This window comes from Pundamilia nyererei, unplaced genomic scaffold (genome assembly GCF_000239375.1).
Source record: "Pundamilia nyererei isolate P.nyererei 1_Seehausen unplaced genomic scaffold, PunNye1.0 scaffold00114, whole genome shotgun sequence".
Classification (NCBI taxonomy): Eukaryota; Metazoa; Chordata; class Actinopteri; order Cichliformes; family Cichlidae; genus Pundamilia; species Pundamilia nyererei.
The window spans coordinates 1,005,042-1,029,329 of NW_005187515.1; the positions used below are offsets into that span (position 1 = coordinate 1,005,042).

General features: G+C 39.1%; 1 protein-coding gene across 1 annotated transcript in view; it reads left to right on the plus strand.

The window, feature by feature from the left end:
* Window positions 1-24,288, plus strand: part of LOC102215665 (neurexin-2-like) — a 337,295-nt gene that overhangs the window by 307,493 nt on the left and 5,514 nt on the right. The window contains exons 7-8 of the mRNA XM_013913079.1: window positions 8,896-8,919; window positions 16,238-16,399. Coding sequence (XP_013768533.1) covers window positions 8,896-8,919; window positions 16,238-16,399 — 186 coding nt within the window. The remainder of the gene's footprint in view (window positions 1-8,895; window positions 8,920-16,237; window positions 16,400-24,288) is intronic.

Sequence of the window (24,288 nt, forward strand, 5' to 3'; positions counted from 1 at the left end):
AATGCTGTCCCTCTCCCTTTAATCAAATCTAGATGCTAGTACACTCCCCCCATTACCTGCTCTTTGTATATCTGTCTCAGGCTTGTTAAGAGTGTTTTTTAGCCTTTTCTGTAAGGCATGATCACCTGCAATAATCTTCCCTTTTCTTCATCCTCCATCCGTCCGGCCCTCATCCACCCTCCCCTCTCATCCACCCTCCCCTCTCATCCAACCTTCCTCAGCCAGAATTCCTAAGAGAGGGCCAATCAATTTCTCTCCTGCTCATCTTGCCCACCCTCTCTCTCTCATTTTCACTCTATCTCTCGGTTCCATTCTTTCCAGCAATTTGTCACTTAGCAACGGTGTCTGCCATGCTGTTGGGTAGTGAATCATCCCTGGCTGCAGTCCTGCATTAACCCCTTTCCTTCAGCTTAGTCCTGCCATTAAATGCTGTGATATTATTGATAAACAAGTGGTTGAAAGGTTTGGGAAACATAATGCCTTCATCCCGTGCGTGTAAGTGCAATAAGAAAAAAGAAAATGTTGCATGACAGTAGCAAATTAACTTAATGATTGACAGGTTTCTGATTGGTTCCTGATGCAACTGGAACTCTGGGCGTCCATGCTATTGCCAGCTATCTCAATAATGTCAACATATTTTAGCAAAATGAATCATCGAAGCTCTTCTAGCTAAATCAAAAATGCTATTTAGAGTGTTCGTCTATGCCAACACACACAGCACGCACTTTTATGGTGATGATAGAAATTGCTTTTCAAGACAAGCATGGGTAGTGGATTTGTTTGATGTACAAAATGGCACACTAACACCCCTGTAATCCGCTCTCCATTTTCTGCCAATGACATTTTAAGTATTTCTAATGTGTTCCAGCCATGCTGAGAAGATATGGGGGTACCGTCATCATGTGCATGTAGGAGGATGTGCATTTAGGATTTTTTTTTTTTTTTAAATGTCGTTGTTACTTCTTTTTTTCTCCACTGTGTCGCTTTCCCTATGCTGGTTGACACCTCAAGCACAGGTCCTATCTATGCATTTCCTAAATGACAAGCACTTCATGTTAAAACATCAGCTCAGCTGTTTGATACCAATGGGGAGGGGGAGGGGGGGGAGAGGGGGGTTAGTGCATTTCAGAGGGGAAGAAAACTCATTTGCATCACATCTCCACTGCATTAGCATATGAGCCTGCATTTCCACACACTCTCAGTCATCAGCCTCATTTGTCACTACCTGCTCCAGCACTTTAATGTTTATTCATCCCTCTGCCTCGGAGACCTATAATCAGAAAACAGATCTATGCACCATTAGCACATTCAAACAGGTGGAAACAGGTAATAAAACACTGGTGAGACAGAAACAGGTAAGAGATTGAAACAGAGATTATGGTGAAACACAGGATAAGTCATGAACAAAGGAAGTGAAATAGGAGAGAGGGGCTTGTAGGAAACAATAAAACACCGGTAGTGAACATATTTGAATGACACAAAATGGGTCTGTATGAAAAACTGAGATGTGAGCATCCAAATGCATCCATATTAGGACAATGCATTGTTTTAATGCAATTAAACTTCCCATTAATGGAAGTTTTTCCTACCCACTGTCACCAAATGCTCGCTCACAGAGGGTCATTGATTGTTGGGGTTTCCTCTGTAGTCTTTAGCTTACATTGTAAAATGTGTTGCTGTGATTTGGCACTACGTACATAAAATACAATTGAACTGAATTTGAATGAGATTTTATCTGCTCTGGATTTAGCTGTCAGCTTTTAATAACATACAGTCTAATCCTGTCACAGTCTGTCGTACAGTTATTGGTGAAGAAACTGGCGTCTTTATTACGGCTTGTGTCCAGGTTGTCAACACCATGCTACTTTTTATAATTCAGTATTTGTGCAGAATCCTCACTCTGAAATGACACCCTTTCACTTGAATCCTCAGGGACAAACAGCAGAGCCTCACACCTTTACAGCTGATGTCCTTTGTTGCAATTTGTTTTTTCTCCGTTCAGTTTCATTCTCGAAAGTCCCTTTTCTCATTTCATTATGCGCTCGGTTCTCTCCAGCCTAGCTGCAACATTTTATTCTTATGAAGGGTGCTCAGAAGTGCATACGAAATATAAACAATTATGAACAGCTTGAGCTACTCTCTCTAAAACATGCATATTCATGTTCAGCTGCTATAGCAGCGCGCTCACAAACTGGATCAAAACGCATTTTAAGAGTTAGAGGGAGAAATAAATGTAAACTATTCATTTCATCTTTTATTATAAATTCTTAAATTGCAATGCTTTGTTTAGTTAGTTGAGCCATCTGTCTAAAAAAAAAGAATGTGAGCATTTTCTTAGACTGAGTGGCATTTCGAGAACTGTGCCTGGCAACAACTGTGGCACAAACTTGGAGAAGAAAAGCATCCTCAGAATATTCCAATGAAACTTCAATTAGTGTTTTTGTTTTATGGAATGGATGTTCGAAGAAACATTGTAAAGTACATCTTTAAAAAACATGTGATTTTGAAACTGGAAGATTTTAAATTCTCAGCCATCACACTTGTGGATTGACCTTGAACTTTGCCTCTTTTGATGAGAATGTGATCTGAAAAGAAAGAAGAAAGACGGCGATGGGAAAAGAGAGAATTATGACCATTTACACCATGTCTGTGTTGCTCTGCTGCAATTTTCACGCACTTATACTTTCCTACACCCACATAGCTATGCAGAAGCACACACCCTCCTGCTGTTTGTTTGCAGACTTCTCTCTGCTGTAATTGGAGTGACATTTATATTTGCACCTGAAGCCTGTCTGCCAGTTTCCATTACTTGGAGCCAGACTTGGAGAGATGGAGACTTGACTGAATGCCACATGATTGGAATGAATGCAGAACCAAATGTACCTGAAAGAGCTATTTTGTATCGAAGCCCAGCTGCACGCCGTATGACAGGGTCACCTGCAGTGTCTGTGTTAGTGACGACAGCCCGATACACCACACGCGCACAAACAGCCAACTGGGCACAAAGGTGTATATAAATGCATGCGCACAGTCATGGCTGCACCCCCCCAAAAAAAAATCCATGTGTCACTAGCCACTAATTCAGGCTTCAAATTCTAAGACAAACAGCACCTATTTCGACCATTGCAATATTATTGTTATTCAGTATTTTGAAAGGCTTGAATTGGAAATTTGTGCGAGAACGGTCATCAGTCTTAGAACTTTCTCAGTTACAGTGATAAATCTATCTGGCCTGGGAATCTTGGCTCCACGGCGCTATCCATTGATCATTTGCAGAGCTTTGTCATTAAATATTTATTCAGCTTATTCGCTGGTGGCCACAGTTCAGTAGTGGCCAGCATGATGAGTGTGTAAAAGATCAGCAACCAACAAAGCATCATTTTACATCTCGGCTAACTCTGGCTGGCATCCTGTTGGTTTTCTCCACACAGTGACAGAGACATGTCGACTGTTTCACCTGTAAAGTGCACCGCTACAAAGCACAGACAGTAGGTACCATGTTTATATGAACACAAGCTCATTTCTAGACCTTTCGTACTTCGGTATCAGATTTAGTACATGATTCGTCAATTCGGGGGCCCTTTGAGACAGATGCAACACAAAGTTGTTTGTCTGGGCCTGTGGTTGTTTACATGAGTGGGAGATTTATGCTCCATCAGCACATATCAGCATTCACAGTCTTTGTTTTCCCAGATGGGTCAATTACAGAGAGGGCAATGGACTGTCACAGCAGGAGCTCCAGGCATGCTGGGTTTGAAAGTTTAATAGGATGGGTAGATGAGGAAATACACTGTAAGAGAGTCAAATTTGCATTATATAGTCTTGCATTATAGTTTTCCAAAATCCCTTGTTGACTTTAATATTTGGCAATCCCAACAGCTCAGGTATTTCTGTAACGCTATCATCACCACTGCCACTAGCGCCGACAGCCTTCTCGTATAGCAGTGTTGCAAACATTTCTAAAATGTCTCAACGCGCAACAAAGTGGGAAAATCAAGACAGAGAACCTAAAAACCAACTGGTTGCCATACCATTCTGTCTGCCACATGAGAGCAAAAGTAGAACAAAAGTTTAATTTTCTGCACGATTGATCTTGACTGTGGAACGCTAGTTTAGCAGTACTTAAGGTTGTCAAGCCTGCTGTAAAAAGTCTATACAATGGTTTTGCCTCTACACATAGACTTTCACGCTTGACTTCTAGTCTGGTAGTGTATTCATTTTGTGCTTTCCATTTATTATTATTTTTAAATCAAATCATCACTCTAAATCCCGGTGTAGACTTTCTTTTGCTCAATGGTTGAGTAAACCAAAGCAAAAAAAACCCCCAAAAGGTTGTAGCAGCATGCTAAGCTTTATCAGACCACCTCAGTCATAATCTATAATCCATGACTGAGCATGGGTTGACCATGTTGGCCTAAAGTGGGCATATTATAAACCATTTTTGTCACAAATATCACAATGTATGTTTTAATTTTTAGCCCAGAAAACCACACATATGTTCAATGTACAATTCATTTACACCCATTGTGTTAGTTCTGTTCCTAACTGTGACTTTTAATGGCATTGAGTATAAGTCTGTGAACTGCTACTGTGAGTGATAGGGAGGAGCAAGGAATGGGACCACATGCAGATGACTGCAAGGAAATAAGTTAATGTGGATAAAAATGTTATTTCTACATTTTTTTGAAAAAAAGTTCACATGTCATTTCCTTGTTCTTAATTTATATGTATATAGAGAGTGTCAAAAAGGACATTGCAGTTCTAAAATATAGATTTTTTTTCCCATTTGTTTCCACAGTTTCTGATTGTCCCAGTATTAAAGTTTTACCTACCACCCTTTTAAAATTCAAGAGGAAAAACCTGTGCACACAGATCTGTTCACGAGACTGGGCTGTTCATACTGGTTTTGTATTCACCATCACCTTCAAACCTTAACACAGTTGATGATCTACAGGGAAAAGAAGAGAAAGGTGGCGAGCCTGTCTTGCACTGGCAGTGACCTATGTATCGTACAGCGGTTGTTTGCAGCCACATTGTTGTTGTCATGGTTTCGTTCACGGTGGTGGAAGACTGGAGTGTGAGAGTGACAGATGGTGTTGCAGCACCTGCAGTGATGTGGATGTTGTAAGGGTCTATTGTGGTGAAGATAAAATTGTCATTTTACTGGTACAGTAACACAAAGATGTGGTGGTGGTAGTGTGATGGTGGGGGGCTGCTTTGCTGCTTCAGAACCTGGGCAACCTGCTTTGATTTGTGGAACCATGAATTATGCTACCTACCAGAAAACTGGTGACCAAGTCTTGAAGAAGCCTAGTCTGATTAAATCTGGATTAAAACCCCTCCAATGTGCCTGATTTAAAACAATTCTGCAAAGAAGAGTGAGACAAATTTACTCCAGTTCTTGTTGGCAGGGACGGCACGACCAGGTAATCAGTTTAGAGGACAATACTTTTTCGCATATGGCAGGTAGGTTTTTCCCCCTTGTGTGACAAAGTGTGACGAATATGCAAGAAGAAAAGAAATCAGGAAGTGGGCAAATAATTTTTTACATTATGGTAGATTTACATTCCTGCCCTCAGGAAAAAAACATTTTCGTATGCAAAAAAGAAAAGAAGAGAGGCAAAAAATATCTAATTTAGTGTATGCATCATTTACAGACCTATACTCAGCTGCTAAAATTGTGTTTTGTCTACAAGTTGAGGTCCTTGTATTTCAGCATCTAGCTAGCGCTAATGAAAAGGAGCGAGCATAAAGCGGGGAACATAGTATGGCAATTTCAATTGCAGTGTTTCTCTCAGCTCAACAGGTTTTAACAAACACAGAAATAATATGTGCAGTTTGTTACACAGTGTGTCTGCTAGCTAAACATGATGTATTTCCCAGGGAGAGAAAACAGTACGAGATAACTCTACTCAGGATTAAGATGTTGGAAAAATGGGGCAGAAGAGGAAAAGAAAGATTATTTTAACAGCTAAGGGCTGCTCCGTGGCATCTGATAAACTGGAAATGTAAAGCTAACATGTGTTATTCAAAGGCTGCATGAAAACACTGGGCAGGTTAGCTTGCCAAGTATGTTTTTTGTTTAACTAGTAAAGCTCAGAGCAGCACAGGCACACAAAGAAAACCTACTAGAGCGCTTAAGAAAAAAATGATCGTTGAGTAGTGAAGAAAACAGAACCACAACTACAAAACAGTTTTACTCCCGTGTACTAATATTACTTTATAATTATGTTAATGTCGCACGTTCAGTTAGCTCTGGACAAAAATATCTGACAAGCTGAAAAAGCTTTCTTTTACTTTTCTTACTTTGAATGCATTTCAGACTTGTATTTTTTCACTTTGAATTGATTAAACTTTAAATGTTAATTAAACTTTTAACATGTTTTTTTTTTTTAAACAAGTGCTCTCATATTAGTAGGGTCCAGTTAAAATGGGCTAAATGTGTACCTACGATGCTTCCTAAAAGCCTCCTGGGTTAGCAGGAGGAAACCTCAGGGTAAACCCAGGATATGTTAGAGAGATTATGTATCTCAGATGGCTTGTAAATACCTCATCATCCTAGTGGAAGAGCTAGACGTGATTGCTGGAGAGAGGAAGGTCTGGGCATCTCCCTTTAAGCTGCTGCCCTGCTGACGTTCGCCCTGACAAGGGGGTAAAAACATATGTGGATAGTGTTTTATGTATGTTAAAAAAAAGCAAACAAAATAATGAAGTGAATTTTATTATACATGTCCCTTTAAAACCTTTACCTAGACCTACTCAGGAAAACTACTCTTCATAAAGCATTCCACCACCTATATTTAACCGTTTTCTATTATTTTCAAGGTCATCTGATTTTTGTGAAGGACAGACTTTTCACAACCATTCCAGGGCTGTCGAAGAACTGATAGTTCCAACAGATAAGTTAAGCATTCAAACATCAAGTACATGGGAGGGATTTAAAGCTGGCAAATGCTATCTTTTGCATTTAATAAGTTCTAATTCCTTTTCTCTTGCTGCATCACAGGTCATCTGTTTTGAAAGCTTAAGTCGTTGTCACCAAGTAAATAAACCTCTGTCAGGTCCATTTTTTAAAGCCTCCTATCATATCTATAATGTTTAGTAAGTTCAGAGACAGTGTTCAGAGAGTTCATTGTGGTGCTTATATGCAAATTTACACCCACCACTGAATATTCCTTTGCCTAATTAATGGATTAAGAGAAGTCATTAGACACAGTGGGTGACTGGTGACAGCACTTTATTGTGACCCCAGATCAAAGAGTGGGTGTGCTTGAAGCTTCAGTTTGGCCAGTTACCCTCATGGGAAAGACCTTCGTCATGGTCACCACTTACATTCAGCTCCCACACAGATAGCATGAATACACAGTAATCTATCCCACACACAGACACACTTGTATCATCTACAGCACTGCTGTAGATGATACAAGGCTCACATACAAACGATGGTTGAAATTTCCATTATTTTTAATTTCTCGTCAGCATTACTTGGAGCTTTTTTTAAATATATAGTTCTTTTAATTTGACATTTTGCTTCTGGCAAGTTAATTACTCTGTGTAAAATCTGATGACCTAACTGGGATTTAAGGAGAGAAACTCCTTTTACCAGTGTGTGTGTCAGCTGTGATCCTTCACAGTAGTTAAAATGTTAAAATCAATATGCAATATGTCCACTCTGTTCGGAGGAAAAATTCCAGAACACCATTTACCTTTTTGAAGTGTTAATGCTCCACTTGCATGGTTGAGTCTTAATGCTTTATGCACGGTGTGAGAAACTGAATTTTCTGTTAATGTACAACATGAAACTAAAGCCTCAAATAATGAAAAATTTTGATAAGATCAATGACGTGACATTTAAAGACAGAAGGACACTGAATGTACAGAAAGGACTAACGCGTCATTCCATGCTCGCTATTTCTTTTTTTAGGGACTGCGAGCTTTCCTCTTTACAGTGGAAATGATTCAAATGACTAAACGAACATCTATCTTTTTCAGGTTGTTGCAGACACAAGAACCACAGTGAACCTTTCTGTCCTTCTTTCTCTTCCTCTCTATCCTTCAGCCTTTCTCACTCTTTTAAGTATATGCTGAATTAATTCCATTTTCCTAAATGCTTATACTGTATTTTTTCCCATAATTGAAGATTTTTTTTTATTTTACAATGGAGTAATTTCTTTTTTGTCTTCCCCTGCATACATCACAGCAGCCCTAAATGACTACTTGTGGGAATTTTGCTTATAATAGATAATTGCACCTTTTCAAGTCATCAAAAACGACACCCTACCAACAACAAGCCCACTGAACAGATTAGTCTGCCAGAGTGAATACTAATACTGATGTACTTTTCCCTCATTCCCTCCCGCTTTCAAAATAAACCTCCCCATCAAAACTGCCCAAATCCCCTCTGTGGAAGTTGATTTGCTAACTCTTGTCTCTCTTACTAACATGGTTCAGAATTCTTCCAATTTGATTACTTTCGTGGGTGAATTTTCTTTTCCCTTACCTTTTATGATTTCAACAACTAACACTGTGTCATTCACGGAATGTAAACCATCTGTTGTTTTCTCTAATTAACTTGCGACTTACATACTAACAAATGTACTGTTATCCTTTTATACCTTTTATTTTTTAATGAATTTTATTTTGAAAATGACCCTTAAAAACGAAATAGTTGCTTACAGTTGCTTTCTTTATTTCTTTATTTGGATGTTCTACTACAGCTATATAAAAAATAATATTTTCTTTTTCACTATTCTTTTTACAATCAAATTGCCTGATTTTATCAAAGGCGATTCGTTTTTTTTTTCTTTCCCACTTTTTTCGGGGCTTAGGTATGTTTTGAGTTTTTTTAAGGTTTGTCATTTTTTTTCTTTCTCCTCCCCCTGTTTTCTCCTGAAGCACGCAGGCATTGGACACGCTATGGTAAACAAACTGCATTATATGGTAGATATCATTCTAATTGTCTTACACTTTGGTTTGCCCTGGGTTTTCCGTTACCTCTTTCTATTCTGTTTGCTTTACTGAAACTACAATCCTCCATCAATTCCAAGGTAGCTGGAAAAACTCCACCTTTCTGTTTTTATTTTAGCCCTCTCTCTGTATTTATATATGTTAACCGCTTTTTATTGCCATCCAGTTTCCCTTTCCTGTTAAGACTTAATGTTTTCATCCAATGAGGTCTGCTCAAAAGAAAAGATATAGGGAATTATATCAGTTTTTATTTTTTTGTTTTTTATTTTTTTGGTTGTTGTTTATTTTCTTTGTCTTTTCATTTGTTCTTCTTTTTAAACACTATCCGTATGAAGAAATAAAGAATCATTACGCAAGATATTTTCTCAATTTAGCATTCTGAAATTTTGATGAGAAACTATATTTTGTTAATCCCTATTCCCTTTTTTAAATTTATTTTGTATTTTTTTAAGAAGAACCCTTGAAGTGAACGTACACAGCAGACTTTTCAAGCAGCCTACTCTGGCCATTCCAGTGAAAGGAAGTAAAAATAAATTTTTCACTTTCTGTTTTTTATATCATTTTTCTCCCAATATTTTAAAAAGTGTGAGAGAAATGCCACTAAACACACTTTTGCTATGGTATTTCAGTTAGACTCGTTTGGCATGTTATTGAGTGCCCTGTAATCTAGGTTTGCCGTCTTATGGTTTATAGAGTCATGAAGATTATTTACAGCTCTTGATTTATCGGTCAAAGCCCTCACTGTAAAGAAGACTTCAAATGAGGGCTTGATCCCATTAGTGGCCTTAGGCTGATTTATGATCAACCTGGGGCTGTTCTCAGTCTTGTACCTGAACAGTCTTCCTCTCTTACACGACGATGTGCGCACGTAATAAAAGGTTTTCATGGACAGTTAGTTCCCTGAACACAGGTGCAGGGGTGATCAGACAGTTTTACACTGAATAACCAGCAAAGTGGGGAAAGTTTGGCAAAATAACTCGTAGACCTTTATATTTAAAAATACGTAAACAAAGACGGACTGACAAAAGCCTTACTGAGATCTTATTTTACTAACTCCTATTAGGCCTTAGTACATAACAGTAATGCTGCCATCAGTGTGTAGCTAGAGCCAGCCTTACTTGCTTTCACTGGACTTGCCCAATCAATGAAGGAAACTGTCTGCCCATCGATGCAGACATAAAGGGAAGTGACTGGGAAAATCTGTGTACGATCGACCCCTCATTAACACTAACACTAACTTATATTTCTTATACTTTACTGCCCTCACCCCTTGCATGAAAAGACTCCTATCCCCTTCGATCTTCTTTTTGTTGTTGTTGTTTTTTGATACAAAGATTGCATTGAGTATATATGTATATGTATATATCACGGCTAACGTATATACATACATATATCAGTTGTCCTACTAAAATCAATATGGCCATAAGACATGTTAGCCACATTCTCCTTATTGTTTTTATTTACTTTATTTTATTATACTTTGTTTTATTTCTTATATAATTTTAACTTCAAAATTAACTTACTAAAATGAATAATGACCTCACACGTTATCTTGCTGAAACAAAAAAAAAGGGAAAAATAACGAGGGGAGACAGATTTTCATTTTCTGGTGAATAAAGAATTGATGCCCCAAGGAATAAATCTGGCCAATCCATCAAATCCCATGAGTTGGAAAAGAAAAGTGTCATGTGCAGAAAGCCACTGTATCTGGTAGTGACTCACTGAGTCTTGGCTCAAATTTGACAAAAGTGATAAAGCAATTTTCAACTCGCATCAGAAAAGCTGTAGTGAAATTGTAGCAGAGGCATAATGAGAACTGCAATCACGAGCAGATGTTTTTGTGTTTTTTCTGTGTCCAATATCATGAAGGACGTGGACAGTGGTGAAAAGCTATTTCCTGCTATCTTTGACCAGAATTTGAACATCTTCTCTCCCCTCTCAGTTTTTCCTATTCTTTAAAAAACCCTCTCATGTACGTGGATTCCATCTGTGATTGTTTACTCCGGTCCCATTTTCTCCAACTTCCACCTCCAAACTGAGTATCCAGTGGCTGTATTCCTGCACCATGTCTGCATGATTCTATTGGCTAGAAGTGTTCACATCAGCATTCTTATAGGGTGTAAATGCTGCTGTATCCCAGCACGTGTCAGTTTGTTGTACACGTGTGTTGATGCATTTTTTTATGTTGCCTTCTTGTCTAAAACCCCGAACACTAAAAGCTCTCTTGCTTTTCCTTTTCCCATTTGTCTGGTGTCGTGATGCCCTGCGATTAAATTCGCCCATTTTGCTGCATTTTGCCAGATGGTTTATTTTATACATTTCTTTTAATAGTTGACCTTTTTGTGTTGTGTCTCAATGAATTCTTCCTCCAAGCCCATCCTTCCGGTCATCTTTTTTATTTAAGTGCATGGCTTGTGTGTCACCCTGTTAGCTTGTATGGATTCATTTTGTTTCTTCTTAATCAAACAAACCCTTGTCACTTGAAACAACACATTCAGTCCAAATGTGGATCTGGTTTGAGCAATCAAATTGCAGAGGACTTTTAAAGAATCCTCACATACTTTTTTCACTATGACTAAATTGTTACTAATCTACTGTTTGGATAAAACCTTTGTTGTAACTGTACTAACAACCATTTTTGTGTCTGACTTCCCCTTACTTACAAAAATACTAACCGATTTTGTTCACCCTCCAACCCTTTTAACTCGTTTCGGCGCATAGTTTAAAACCCCTCTCTCTTGCGCAAATGGCACTCGCCCCAAGCTTCCCAACCCTCCCCCCATGCCTTTACTAACACAGGTTAGTTCGTCACCTCAGGGTTTACATGTCAAAACTCCACATTGAAGTTCAAAAATAGGGCTCTCTCCACTTGCGACCAGTTAGGACTTTTGACTCACTGCCAGACACCTATGGAAACCCATCGCATGGGTGGGAATGCATTCGTTTCTGTGTAATATATTGTTTCAACTACTAAAGATAACACATTGTTCCTTTTTTTAAAAGACCTGTGACAGTAATCAGATGTTGTTCCAACAAGGGTAAGTGACACATTTCTATGTAAATAATGTTCCCCTGCATGGATAAGTGTATTAAAGGAGTGATGGTACTGAAAGGAAAGAAATATCTGACAAATGGGCCTTATGAAGATTGGATGGTCAAAATAATGGCTGTTGTTGAATTTTAGGTAGAACATGAAGCAATCGTGGGCGACTGATACAAAACGAAAATTTATTTTTCTTATATATGGAAACCGTACGACTTCCATGTGTATGTAACCAGTATCGTCTAGGCACGTTCTAATGTTCTTTTTCACTTTCATTTTTATTCTGTGGGTGAGTATTGAATCATTGTTTCTTATTTTCTTTAAATGTAAGTAGTTAATGTGAATTTCTGTGTATGCACATGGCAAAAGATTGGTGACTTGGCCCTATTCAATCACAAACTAATAGCAGACTGATTCCATCTAATTGCCATGTTATGGTCATCTTGATCAAAGTCACTTTGTAGACAGCTGACCGTGGCTGCATTTCTGGTCCCCAGCTTTGAACCATTTCAAAGTCATCCAAGTTGGAAGTTTATTGGACATAGTGGCAATACTTTTGATTGTGCCACAGTTTCCAAATACTGTTTTCCCTATTGTGACTGTAGCATAGAATTAGTTAGAATTATGCTCAAAATGTCCATAGAAGCCACATCTGGTTTGGAATAGACTACATTTAAAGTCCAATTTAAAAAAAATAAAAAACAAAAACTGGTCTGTTGGTAGATGCTGATTTATCAGGAACAAGTAGACATGAGAGAGTGGCTGAAAGCAGAGGTTAATAGCTTAAAAGAATCAAGTTCAGCAGCATGCGAGTGGGTGAAATAGATTGCTTCTTATGATTTGAACCCTAGAGCTGTGCCAATCTCTTCATAGTGTATTCAGCTTTAAACATCTTCATTGTGTCTTTTATACCTGGGGCAATCAGTTCAGCAGAGTTTAGCAAGGTCTTCTTAGTTTTCTGTATGTACAGGGCTAAACAGGTATCTGGCGAGCAGCTGGGTAACACCGAGAATCCAATAAAGGCTGCAGCTGGGGCTTGAGTTAAGTCTGTGTATTATGTGCTGTATGTGCTGCTTGTTGGAGGCACACGAGAAAGGCCGGAAGAATGACGTTCACACAATAAAGAACAGCGAAGAATGCTAGAAATGTGCTAATTAATCTGATGCAGTTTTATATTTGTCATCCTTCCTTCCTAGAATTTTCACATTAAGCTTTGTTTCAAGAAAGAATCTGTGATCACACAATTACACCAAATAATATTCAGGCCATATGCTGTGTGCACCCAGGATGCTATTTTTTCCCCAGGAGAAGAAATAACATTATCCTGCCAACAACAGCATAATTTTGAAATTGATGAGAACGTTGCATATAAAGACAAATTTTAATTGCACTATTGCAATTAAAAGTTGGTCAGTTGAATGCACAAGGAGCTGCTTGTCTAAAAAATAGACTGATCAATCCACAGAGTCTAGTTTACTTTTTTAAGTTGATCAGTACTTATGCTTATAAGTGTTGCACACTTTGTTTAGTCAAAAGTCCAAATTTACATTTTTTCATTCTAATTTGAATTCAAAAACAACTCTCAGAGAGAAAAAGCAACCAGAGACTGTCTCATAGAATGGGAATATTTTACTTGCCGTTTATTCAAAGAAAAGTCTAAATACATTTATAGCACATTAATTAAAATGGGAACGCATGCGGCGTATTTCAACTTGCAACCTCTGATACCATCAAGCCCTTCCTTCCTTCCTTCCTGTGTGGCCAGTGATGCAAGGGCTTGCAATTTTGTCAAAGGAATGAGTGTGTATCCTGGTTGAAACACTAACTCTCATGAATTATAACAAAGTTACCTCAAAGAAAACGTTTGTTTTTTTTCAGACAACCTTTAATGTGCTTATTTTAGTATATCGACACATTGTCTACACGGGGCTTTTAATGCTGTATAAGTTAAACCTCTGATCAAACAATAAATCACTAATATAACAGGATTGCTTCAGACAGTTTATTAAATAAATCAAATGTGTTTAAAGCTTTTAACATATTAAGGAGTACAATCTGGGATGAAAGTGAGGGGAAGAGAAAGAACTTACACATTGCTGGGAACTCTATAGGTGTCTGGCAGCTAGTCACTGATGTTTTCCCACTATCTGAGTAAGTGCGCTGATTCACTGAGATGTGCCATCAACAATCCCAATATTATCCCAAAACTTCCATGGGCCTAGCTTAGCCATAGCCAACATTGGTGTTTTTCAGCACGTTTGCCAACCCCTTTATTTTAAAAGGTTTACGGGATATTTCTCTACCCTATGACATTTCCAATCTACTTTTTTGAAGAAACGGTAATACCATGGCTATATAGTTCAACCACAGTAGTAGGAACATGTTTGACATTGCCTATAGTAACAATTCCCCTCCCACCCATTTCTTCTCTATAGCCAGTAAGGTCTCGCTTGTCACTTTGGGCAAATGAAGTGTTCCTGTTGAAATCCCTATCCAAGATCTCCAAAGATGACCCCAACATACCAGCACTGTGAACTGCAGATTCATCATGCCAGATACATCTGGCCAATGTGATTCATCTTTCTCACCAAGTAGCAACAGCAGACATAAAAATGAGTTGCCCTCTTACAAAGGGAAGTACGGGAAAAAAAAAGAAAAATGTCAAGGAAAACAGAAGATAAGAACTCAGCTGGGGAGATAAAATCTTTGGAGTGCAGTTGCTAAGGTCTCTTTTTGGTTACAGTTGCCACAGCTATAGTTGTGGACCTGTATCTTAAAATAAATTTAGGCATAGTTGATGTTTTCATAGAGGATAACTGATGTTTTTGCTAACTGAATTCACTACTTTTGAATATATTTTAAAGGACATGCTAAAGGAAAGCACCATTTCTAGATCTTACTTGACAATTAACCGACCCTAATGTAAAGCTGGACCTTGATGAAATGATGAAATGTAGTGCTACCGGCACTTTGAAGTATGCAAAGGTAATGAAAGCCAGATGGTTGTGCGTGTGGCTCCCAGCAGTGCTGCATTTGTACGTTTATGCAGAATAACAGATGTTGAATCAGAGACTGGAGTGCTTCGCTTTCGCCCAGGCCAGCTCTTTTAGGATAATTAGACCATAAATTGGTCACTAACTGCAAAAGTCTCTCCCGAATCAAACATCAGGATTTGGCAGGGTGTTTGTATATGATCATCGCTGTCGTACCAATACTAAATCCAGTCGTGATGAAATACAATTAAGTAAATGATAGATTTGAGTATTTTTCATTAACAACTACAATTTGCTTCATTGTAATAAGTATAATGTAAAAATACAAGGGTTTTTGTGATGACTCCTTGAAAACTTGTGGAGGAGAGATGCTTTCACGTTTCAGACTAGTATATATATATATATATATATATATATATATACATATATGATTTCTTCTTTTCATTTACTCTTCAGGTATTATTTGTAAAGATGGGATAAGGTCAGGTGTAACATGAAAAGAGATGTCAAAAAAATGGGAGGCATCATTTCTGCACTTCGGTTCGCACATTATCTCACACCATTAGCTTGCAGCCGTGTGTTTGATTCTGGGTTCCACCTGGTGCTTCTGTCACCAATCAAAATTCAGCAAAGAATGTATGGCCTTGCACAAAATATGAAACTGGAGGCAATTAAATATTAAAAAGGGAAGTCATTTTTACTGGTAGCTCTGTGAATGAAGTGTTACAACGTAGCTATGCCAATCTCAGGGAAAGCCCAGTTGGCATTTTAAACATGGTGCTTGTTTAAAGGTCAAGTTCTTGTACTTATGTAACTTTAAATTCATAGTGTGTGGTTTAGATAGCTGTTTTTAGTGTTCATGACTGAAATGTTAATTCTTGAGGCTGTAGATTATTGCCTTTGCACTGAGTTTGCTAAACCAGGTTAGTTATTCTACCACTGGTAGTGATGAGACATTTGGCACACTGTCGTTCCATTGGTTTACCTTTAGCAACTGCACTCTAAAGTGAAAGCCCTCAGTCTGACCAACACCAAAAAACCACCAACTGAGCGATACAATTTAAGGTACAACCCAATCAAGCGTCTGTGTTTAATCCAATTTCTTCCTTGTTTTTCCTCCCATTTCTCTTAATTTCCCTCCTTTCTTATTATTTTCTTTTTTCTGTCTATTCCTGCTCTATATTTCTATTTCTATCTGTTCCTTTCTGTCTCTTTTGGGACATGCTTTTGCCAGGTGACCATCTCAGTTGATGGTATTTTGACCACCACTGGTTACACCCAGGAAGATTACACTATGTTGGGCTCTGATGACTTCTTCTACATTGGAGGTAGTCCAAACACTGCAGACCTGCCTGGATCTCCAGTCAGCAACAACTTCATGGGCTGCCTGAAAGACGTAAGTGTAAAGTGCTTAATATTTAAACTCTTACGAACAAACCAACTGAAATTTGCATTTTTCTTTGACGAAGTAGGGTACGAGGTTGGTACGAGGTAGGTGAGTTTCCTTGAGGCTGTTTCACCTCTCACCCGAAAAGTTTCTTCAGTTCTAAGAGCAAATGGTGGAGAGTCCCAGATTAGGTAGAGGATCATTATGTGGTCCGTGACCCTCTTGGGGACATTCCCATAAAATCTGTGACTCTCCACCAATTGCTCTTAGAAATGAAGAAGCTTCTCGGATGAGAGGTGAAACGTCTTCAAGGAAAGTCCAGATGCTTTTCTTTCCAAGGTCTTCTTTGGGTGTTGGCTACCTTTTGTTCCACTGTCAAGATTATGTGTGACGTCTTGACAGAATAATGTTGAGTTCTGGTGACTAGGAAGGCCAGTCCATTGTGTAATCATTGCTAAATTTCGACAATGATCAATGGTCAAAGGGCTGTACTCTATGTATCAGGTACTTTCCAGATAGTATTGCTTGGCAAACAGTACTTTGCTGTGAGAGATCTCCCACACCATTGACTGAAATGTATAATGTAAAAATAAACCATGACAGAACCACCATCTGTTTTGCAGATGGCTGCAGAGATCTGTTGTACACTTTTGTACATCCTTCTTCACTTCCGTTGTGCATATTCATAATGATTTGAACCAAAATTTAAAATGACCTGTTGCTAATAATTTTCAGGCCAGTTCATCTGTACTTGAGCATTTTCTCCTTGTCTCCCTTCCTTCAGAACAGGTTGGTCACGCTTTCTGTAGGACCATTTCTGATGAAGCTTTGGACATGACGTTCAGACACTGTTCGTCTGCTATTGATAGTTTTTTAAACTTGCCAGTTCTTCTTTTGTCTTGTATTTCTCCAGTTTGATTAGGTAAAATGACTGGACTGAAAATAGTAGCCAATGTCCAAAGAAAAACTGTGAAAAACCTTCAAAAAGCCTGAAGAACTATTTTTCAAGTCTTACAAAGTCTGGCTCCTCGGAAGCAAAATGTAATGAAATGAGTGGTGGCTCACAAACCACAGTATGGAATTAGAAGCATTTTTTATTGTTTTAGACAAAGCGAGAACAAATGACACAGTTTGCTGCATGGTATCATCACACATATTTACAGAAGCACATTTGTGTTGACTGACACTTTCTCTGGAGAATCATCCGTCTGGGCAGTTATAACTCCCATATGTGAGAGTAGGAGGTGTCAGACATACAGCTTCCTGAATCCCTTTGAAGCCTCTCTCTTTCTAACCACACCGCAGAACACACAGACAGATCACAATTTGTAGCACGTCCACTCATATTTGTGGATGGCTATATAGAGGACAGTTGCCTTTTAAAATTTTTATTTCAACTCAACTTTGATAAAAATTACTTTTATTTTCACCAAGGTCTTAATTCACGGCTGAACAAGCTGTCAAGAGAACCAATCACAGCTCAAAGTGCTATGCCCTTGTAAATGTAATGACTTGTATAGAGGCAACGCAACATGGTGCCATCGCATTCCCTCATAAAACCATGCTGATTGAATAAGTAATTACTTTTGCCATCACTTTTAATGGATCGCACAGTAATCACCCTATCTCTAACTTAATTATCCCTGTAGAATTACACTTTCATTATTTGGGTTGCTATCAGAAGAATCCCTTGCGGGTCTTAAACTTCCCTAGGCATTTAACAGTCCTCTGTCTCATCAAGACAAGGCTGGATTTACAGTCAGTGTACACACAAAGCACAAGAAAGGCAAATTGTCTAAATGTTTAAAAAAGATAGTGGTAAGAGCTAGTAGTAACAAAAGAAATTGATATTAAGGAGCCAGTGTGACCAAACTTTTAGAAATGAAAAGTAAGAGCAGATGTTTTAAGACTTGATCATTTAATTTGTGTAATCTTCTGTTTAAAGCTAAGGGAGAGAAGGTGTGACAGCAACAAAAAAAGTATTTCTGTTTGACTGGACTGCACAATGAAAACAACGTAAGGGGGGTAATTTAATGATAACTAGAAGGTTTTTGACAGAGATGAGATACAAAGAGCTGATGAGATGATTGTACAAAGAAAAGGGAGCAAGTTCCAGACAGGTGGGAAGTGGTGTAGCCATCAGATATTGGTATTCATGTTCACCTTTGTTTTTTAAAGTAATAGCTCCTGTTTGGTTAAGCACAGCAAGAAAATAACTTTCCTTCTTTCGTGAACTCTTTGGATATTTGGATATCTGACTCCACAGTACACTTGCTATGTTTGCATCTGGGGGCTTGTGTTAGTTTTTTATGTATTTACTTTTGGACTTCTTGCCTGTACCCCCAAGCTACATTGAATCTCCAGTGTAAAACTGGAGATAGAATGAAACTTTCCCCAGTGAGAAAAAGAAAAGCAAATCATTTAAGTGTAGTTTGCTCTACTCTTAGAATTATGACTTAAAGTAATACATTTCAGACTCAATAGCTGAACATCTGTTTGGTGACAGGCCAGAAAGATACATGACCCAGACGTGAACTTACCAGAAGCTTAAGCTTAGGCTACGTCCACACGTACACGGGTATTTTTGAAAACAGAGATTTTCCATTTTCGTTTTAAAAAAATAATCCCGTCCACACGTAAATGCAGAAATGAAGGAAAACGCTGCTAGGAACATGCCAAAGCAACAGGTGGCGATATATTCCTAACCGTGTAGAAATGTTGGCCAATCAGAAGTCTAGAAGCCTCGGTGGGAAATGGTAGACAAAGCTGGGGCAAAGAAGCAGAACCGAGTCGTATGTGTGGAGGGACAGTAACTGTGTGTGTATATGTAAGCATTTAAACACTGCAGAGAGTACAATTAACAGTAACAGTATTGTAGAAATTCATTTCACCAAAACAATAACGTGGCGCACAGTGTGACGTCAAAAAAGGCGCACACCTTTGACCCTTCGTTTTCTCTGTTTTTCTCGTCCACACGTAAATGCAAAAACAGAGTTTTCGAAATTACCCACCGTGGCAGGCGTTTTTAGAAATCTCCGTTTTCAGTGACCGAAAACGCCGTTTACGTGTGGACGAAAGGTGCAAACGCATAGAAAAATCTGCGTTTTCAAAAATACCCGGGTACGTGTGGACGTAACCTTAGGTTGTTTTTCTAGCAGCCTTACGGTTTGTAATTTCCAGCTGAGGTCAAGCTTTCAAGACTAAACTGAGCCAGAAAAGTAACCACACCTAGAAAGCTATTGAGAAAAGCTGCAATAAGAGCAGCTGAGAGCACCAGGTAAAGCTGTAGCAGCTAAAGAAAAAGAAAGTGAGTGGTTGGGGGTTAGGCAGTGCTTGTTCTGTGGCACATCTCGGATTATCAGTTGTGTTATGGTCCAGGGCAAGGCTTTCATGCTGCCACCGTGGTCAAATGCCTTTGATACGCTCGGCCAGCACCCTCCAGGCAGTAGAAATCCAAAGGAACAGCGCAGCAGAAGAAGAGTAAAAAGGCATCAAAAGAGACACTGAAGCCCTGTGAAGTTTTTATTTGCTCCCTGTGTATGTGCGCCTCCATGTGTTCAAAGTCACCCACATGCTATGATCATACACAGGGTGATGTGTGTTTCCTTAGGCTCCTAATCAGAGAGGTGGGGTGTGAAATCAGGTCTCTCTGCTCCTCAGCCCCCAAGTCTTGTTTCCACAGATTCCTCTCTTCTCTTCTGTATATGTCACCATCTGTCTCCCCACTGCAACCTCCACCACCCTGTGTCTCTCGCAGACAGTGACCTTGCTATCGCTCGTTTCACACCACCCTCTCCTCATGTGCTCATCTTTGTCACTCTTCCTGCCTCTCTCATAGTTTCTCTCCATCTCTTTCTTTCTGCCTCCCATCTTCCCTTTCTCAGGGGCAGCTTTGTGTAATTAAGTGTAGCACGGTAGCTCCGTTGGTACACCAATGGCTTTGCCATCCTGATGGCCAAATTAAAAATTGATTTCTTCGACTGATTCCATGTGCTGGATGAATGCGCTTACTCTCCTCCTTGCCCTCTCTTTCTTTTACGCTCGCTCTTCCTGTCCTCCCAACTTCATATTGATGCTTCATGTCTTCACCTGTAGCTTCCTCTTAGCTTCACCTTTGTTCCACAAAAGAATCTTTTAAAGTCACCCGTCACCCTAACTCATGTCCTGCCTGCCACAAGTCAATATTCACTGGCACTTTTCAGTTGATAGAGTACTGCTGCCTTTTTTTTTTGTTTCTTTATTTAGGCAGAAGCCATTAGTGTAACATCTGGTACTTCAGAATGCTTCATAAACTAATAAACAGTGAAAGAGACGAAAGTTTATAAATACATAAAGTCTTTAAGGTACCATTTAATTGATATCGGTACAGAAGTGATTAGTGGATGGTGTATCAACCAACATATTCAAACCGTGCGGTGTATAGTTTCATCAAATATCCACAACACCAAGTATCTGAAGAAAGTAACAAATATTTGTTCTCCAGACCTGCAGGGTTTTGAATTTGAAGAGTTTCTCAATAACAAAACAAATCAATGGAGGGACCCCTGTGGGAGGCTTTGGCCCTGCATTAGCTGCACTGCTAGAATAAGAAACAACAAATCACTGCCACACAAGTCAGTGAATTTTAAAGTCTGACGTGATGATCAAAAATAAAGGGGAACAGTTTTAATTTGTGTAAGAACAATGCATTTTTTTTAAACTTTTGATAGCAGTGAGTTTTCAGTAAGTAGTGAGCGAAAGACAGATGGTAGGAATAAGGATGCAACGTGAGCACAAGCAGTTGTAAAGACACCTGACCCTGTCTGACTGCAGACTCTATAAGGCAGGGGTGTCAAACTCAATAGCACAGGGGGCCAAACCTCAAAGCACACTTTAGGTCACGGGCCAAACAAGATAAACATTTATTGAACACACTAAAACAATGTTTTTTAAACATAAATGTGAATACGGACAGGAATATAATTCCAGAATAAATAAACTTAAAAATATAAACTTAAACTTTAAATATTTTTCTCTCCATAAAAATATATCCTGTCAACATTTGGCAAGTCAGAAATATAAACATGCTGTCAAATACCCCAGAAAAAATAAAATAAAACATACACAAGGTTCGATCTGGAGCTGGGGCATTGCTTCAGGAATGGAACTAATAAACTGTGCGGGCCATTCAGTGTCGTACTTTCCCTTGAGTGTCCCATTAGAATGCAGCTCCATCTGAATCTGCACAGGTGCAGTTTCCACGTCAACTGTAAATGGGTTGTGAAGCAGCTCAAAATTCTCATTTTGTGGCTCAAAGTCACCAAAGCGCCGTGCGAACTCAGTGCGCTCAGTTTATCAGCAAAGTGCGCATCTGGGAACACTGTTGCGCGGACTTGGTTCAACATTACTTGGCAACAGGGAAAGTGAGGCAAGTTGCACTGAACATTTGTGACAGCTTAACTTGAAATGCCTTCACCGCATCATACATGCCATGTCCATGAACTGACAGATTTCCTTGCTGAGCTCAAAAACCCTATTGAGAATTTTTCCCCAACTCAGCCAACGGACCTCTGAGTGATGGCACGTCGGCAAACTCTGAATCTATTTCCCACATAAAAGACTGAAATTGACGGTGATTTAAACCTTTAGTTCGGATAAAATTTACGGTTTGCGTCACGGTGATCATTACATGCTCCATTTTTAGGACTTAACCACACGGCGTTTCCTGGTGTATGATGCAGCATGCTGTTGACTCACTGGTACAGTTCTCCTGCATCTTTACTCACATCCTGCCGACTAGTCCACTTTTTTCACCGCACAACACCAGCGCTCCATCTGTTGTAAGTCCAACAAGTTTGTCCCAGGGCAGTTTCATGTCGGTTACACTTTGACATACGTTTCTGCTCAGGCTCTCATTTGCCAAAATCTGCGTTTTGTCTGGACACAAGACATTGCACACCTTCATCATGCAGTTCTTCAGAAACTCTCCCTCGGTAAATGGCCGGGCTGATTTGGCTGTCTCCTCTGCTACAATAAAACTTGCTTTCACAACAGCTTCACTTTGTGATTTTGCTCTGGAGAAAAAAGTCTGCTGAAATGTTAGATTCTTCTTTAGCTCTTCTACTTTCTGTAGTTTCTGCTCGACATTTAGGTTTTTCAGCCTATTTGTCGCCTTAAATTAAATTCCTTAATTACAGCCACATTAGCTCCACTAATAAGACACACGGGTTTACCGGCAATGTTTGTAAACATATATTCAGTCTCCCACTGGTGCTGAAAGGCTCTTTTTTCAGAATCAACTTTTCTCTTCGCCATTGTGAGGGGCTAGCTTCGCAATAACAGAAGTTTGACTTGATTGACGTGGGGATGTTCCCAGCTAGCCTAGCGTTCGTCAAGAAGGCTGCAGCGCTGCATTTTGGGATCTGTAGTTTGTGTGTTATTAGCGCCTCATATCGCCGGGCTATGCATAACAATAATAATAAATCTATATAAAATGATCTCACGGGCCGGATATAAATGTCCGCCGTGCCAGATGTGGCCCGCAGGCCTTGAGTTTGACACATGTGCTATAAGGCATTGGCTTAACTGTGAGTGATGGTATACTTTACACGCTTTAGTGCTCCCATGTAGCCCTCTGTCCTTCTGTTACCCTCTCATTTGTCTTTCGCCACCATCTTCTCCTGTTTTCCATACTGCTTAACACCACTCTCTTCTACCGTCTTAGCATTTTACGACGTTGTGTTCCCTCTAGCTAATCTACCCCTTTACCAAAGACTGAGTTGTAGACTTAACTGGCTGAAAAGATGGCTTATCTCTCAATTAATAGACAATTTCACCAAAACTAACAAGGGGTGTTTCCAACAAACGAAAAAATGTAAATTTTCACCACAGGTGCTAGTATGATAAGGACGAGTTTACAGAGCATCTGAACCTAGTCAGGCATGCTAAACATGTTTGCCATTCAGTACCAGCCACCTGAACTGGCAGTTCAAAACAATTCTGCTTTGGCTGAATCACTACTGTAAGTAGTAGCTGATCTGCCACCAAGATAAATGCCTACATTCATTGTTGTTCTAACTAGTGACACCCATCCTAACCCTACAAAGGTTTTGATGTCATGTACATGTTGAAAGCTTGCAGTAATTTGTGGTTATGCTTGTAGTGTCCTGCCTCTGCCTAGCCAGGTTATTTGTTGGCTCCAAACAATTGGATACATTTGTATACTTTTTAAAAGCACATCATTAGTGACTGTTACCCTCTTTGCCATATAAAATTGGAAATATATTTTATGGCATCAGTGCTATGTTCAAGGAATCATATTCAAAAATTTTGACTAAAATTCCAGGAAACAAGAAAGGAGAAAACCACAAATATAGTAGAAATCTGGCCACCCTTACTGTTGTTATTGACTCCGAAAACCTATAAAAAGAACCCTCTAAGGGACACACTAAATTCTATGTAAGTTTGAGCACATAATAGTCTATCTGGATCAAGTAGCTGTAAAGTTAATACTCAAGAAAAAGTGATGAAAATTACCTGAAAATTACCCTTCAACACTCTGAGTGTTTAAAATATATGTTCATCTTTAAAGTAGCCAGTCAACAGTGTTGCAGACCTGTCTGTTATTGAAAATCAGTCATTGGAGTCTCTAAGCTGAAAGTCATCAGCTACAAGATGTTTATGGCTGGATTTCTTGCCTCATCTTGTCTTTTCAAACATGTTGTGTGATTCTTTATAACAAGCACAGCACTTGGTTTGTCAAGAGGTTTGGCAGGAATGATGCAAACAAAGGACTCACGGACACAAAAATAAACTAAAAAACAACCTTTTATTTGGTGGAACACCAAAGTCCATAAACAAAGAAAAAAATAGCCACCTTTTCCATCTGCTGCCCTCAGGGAGAAGGTACAGGTCTATAC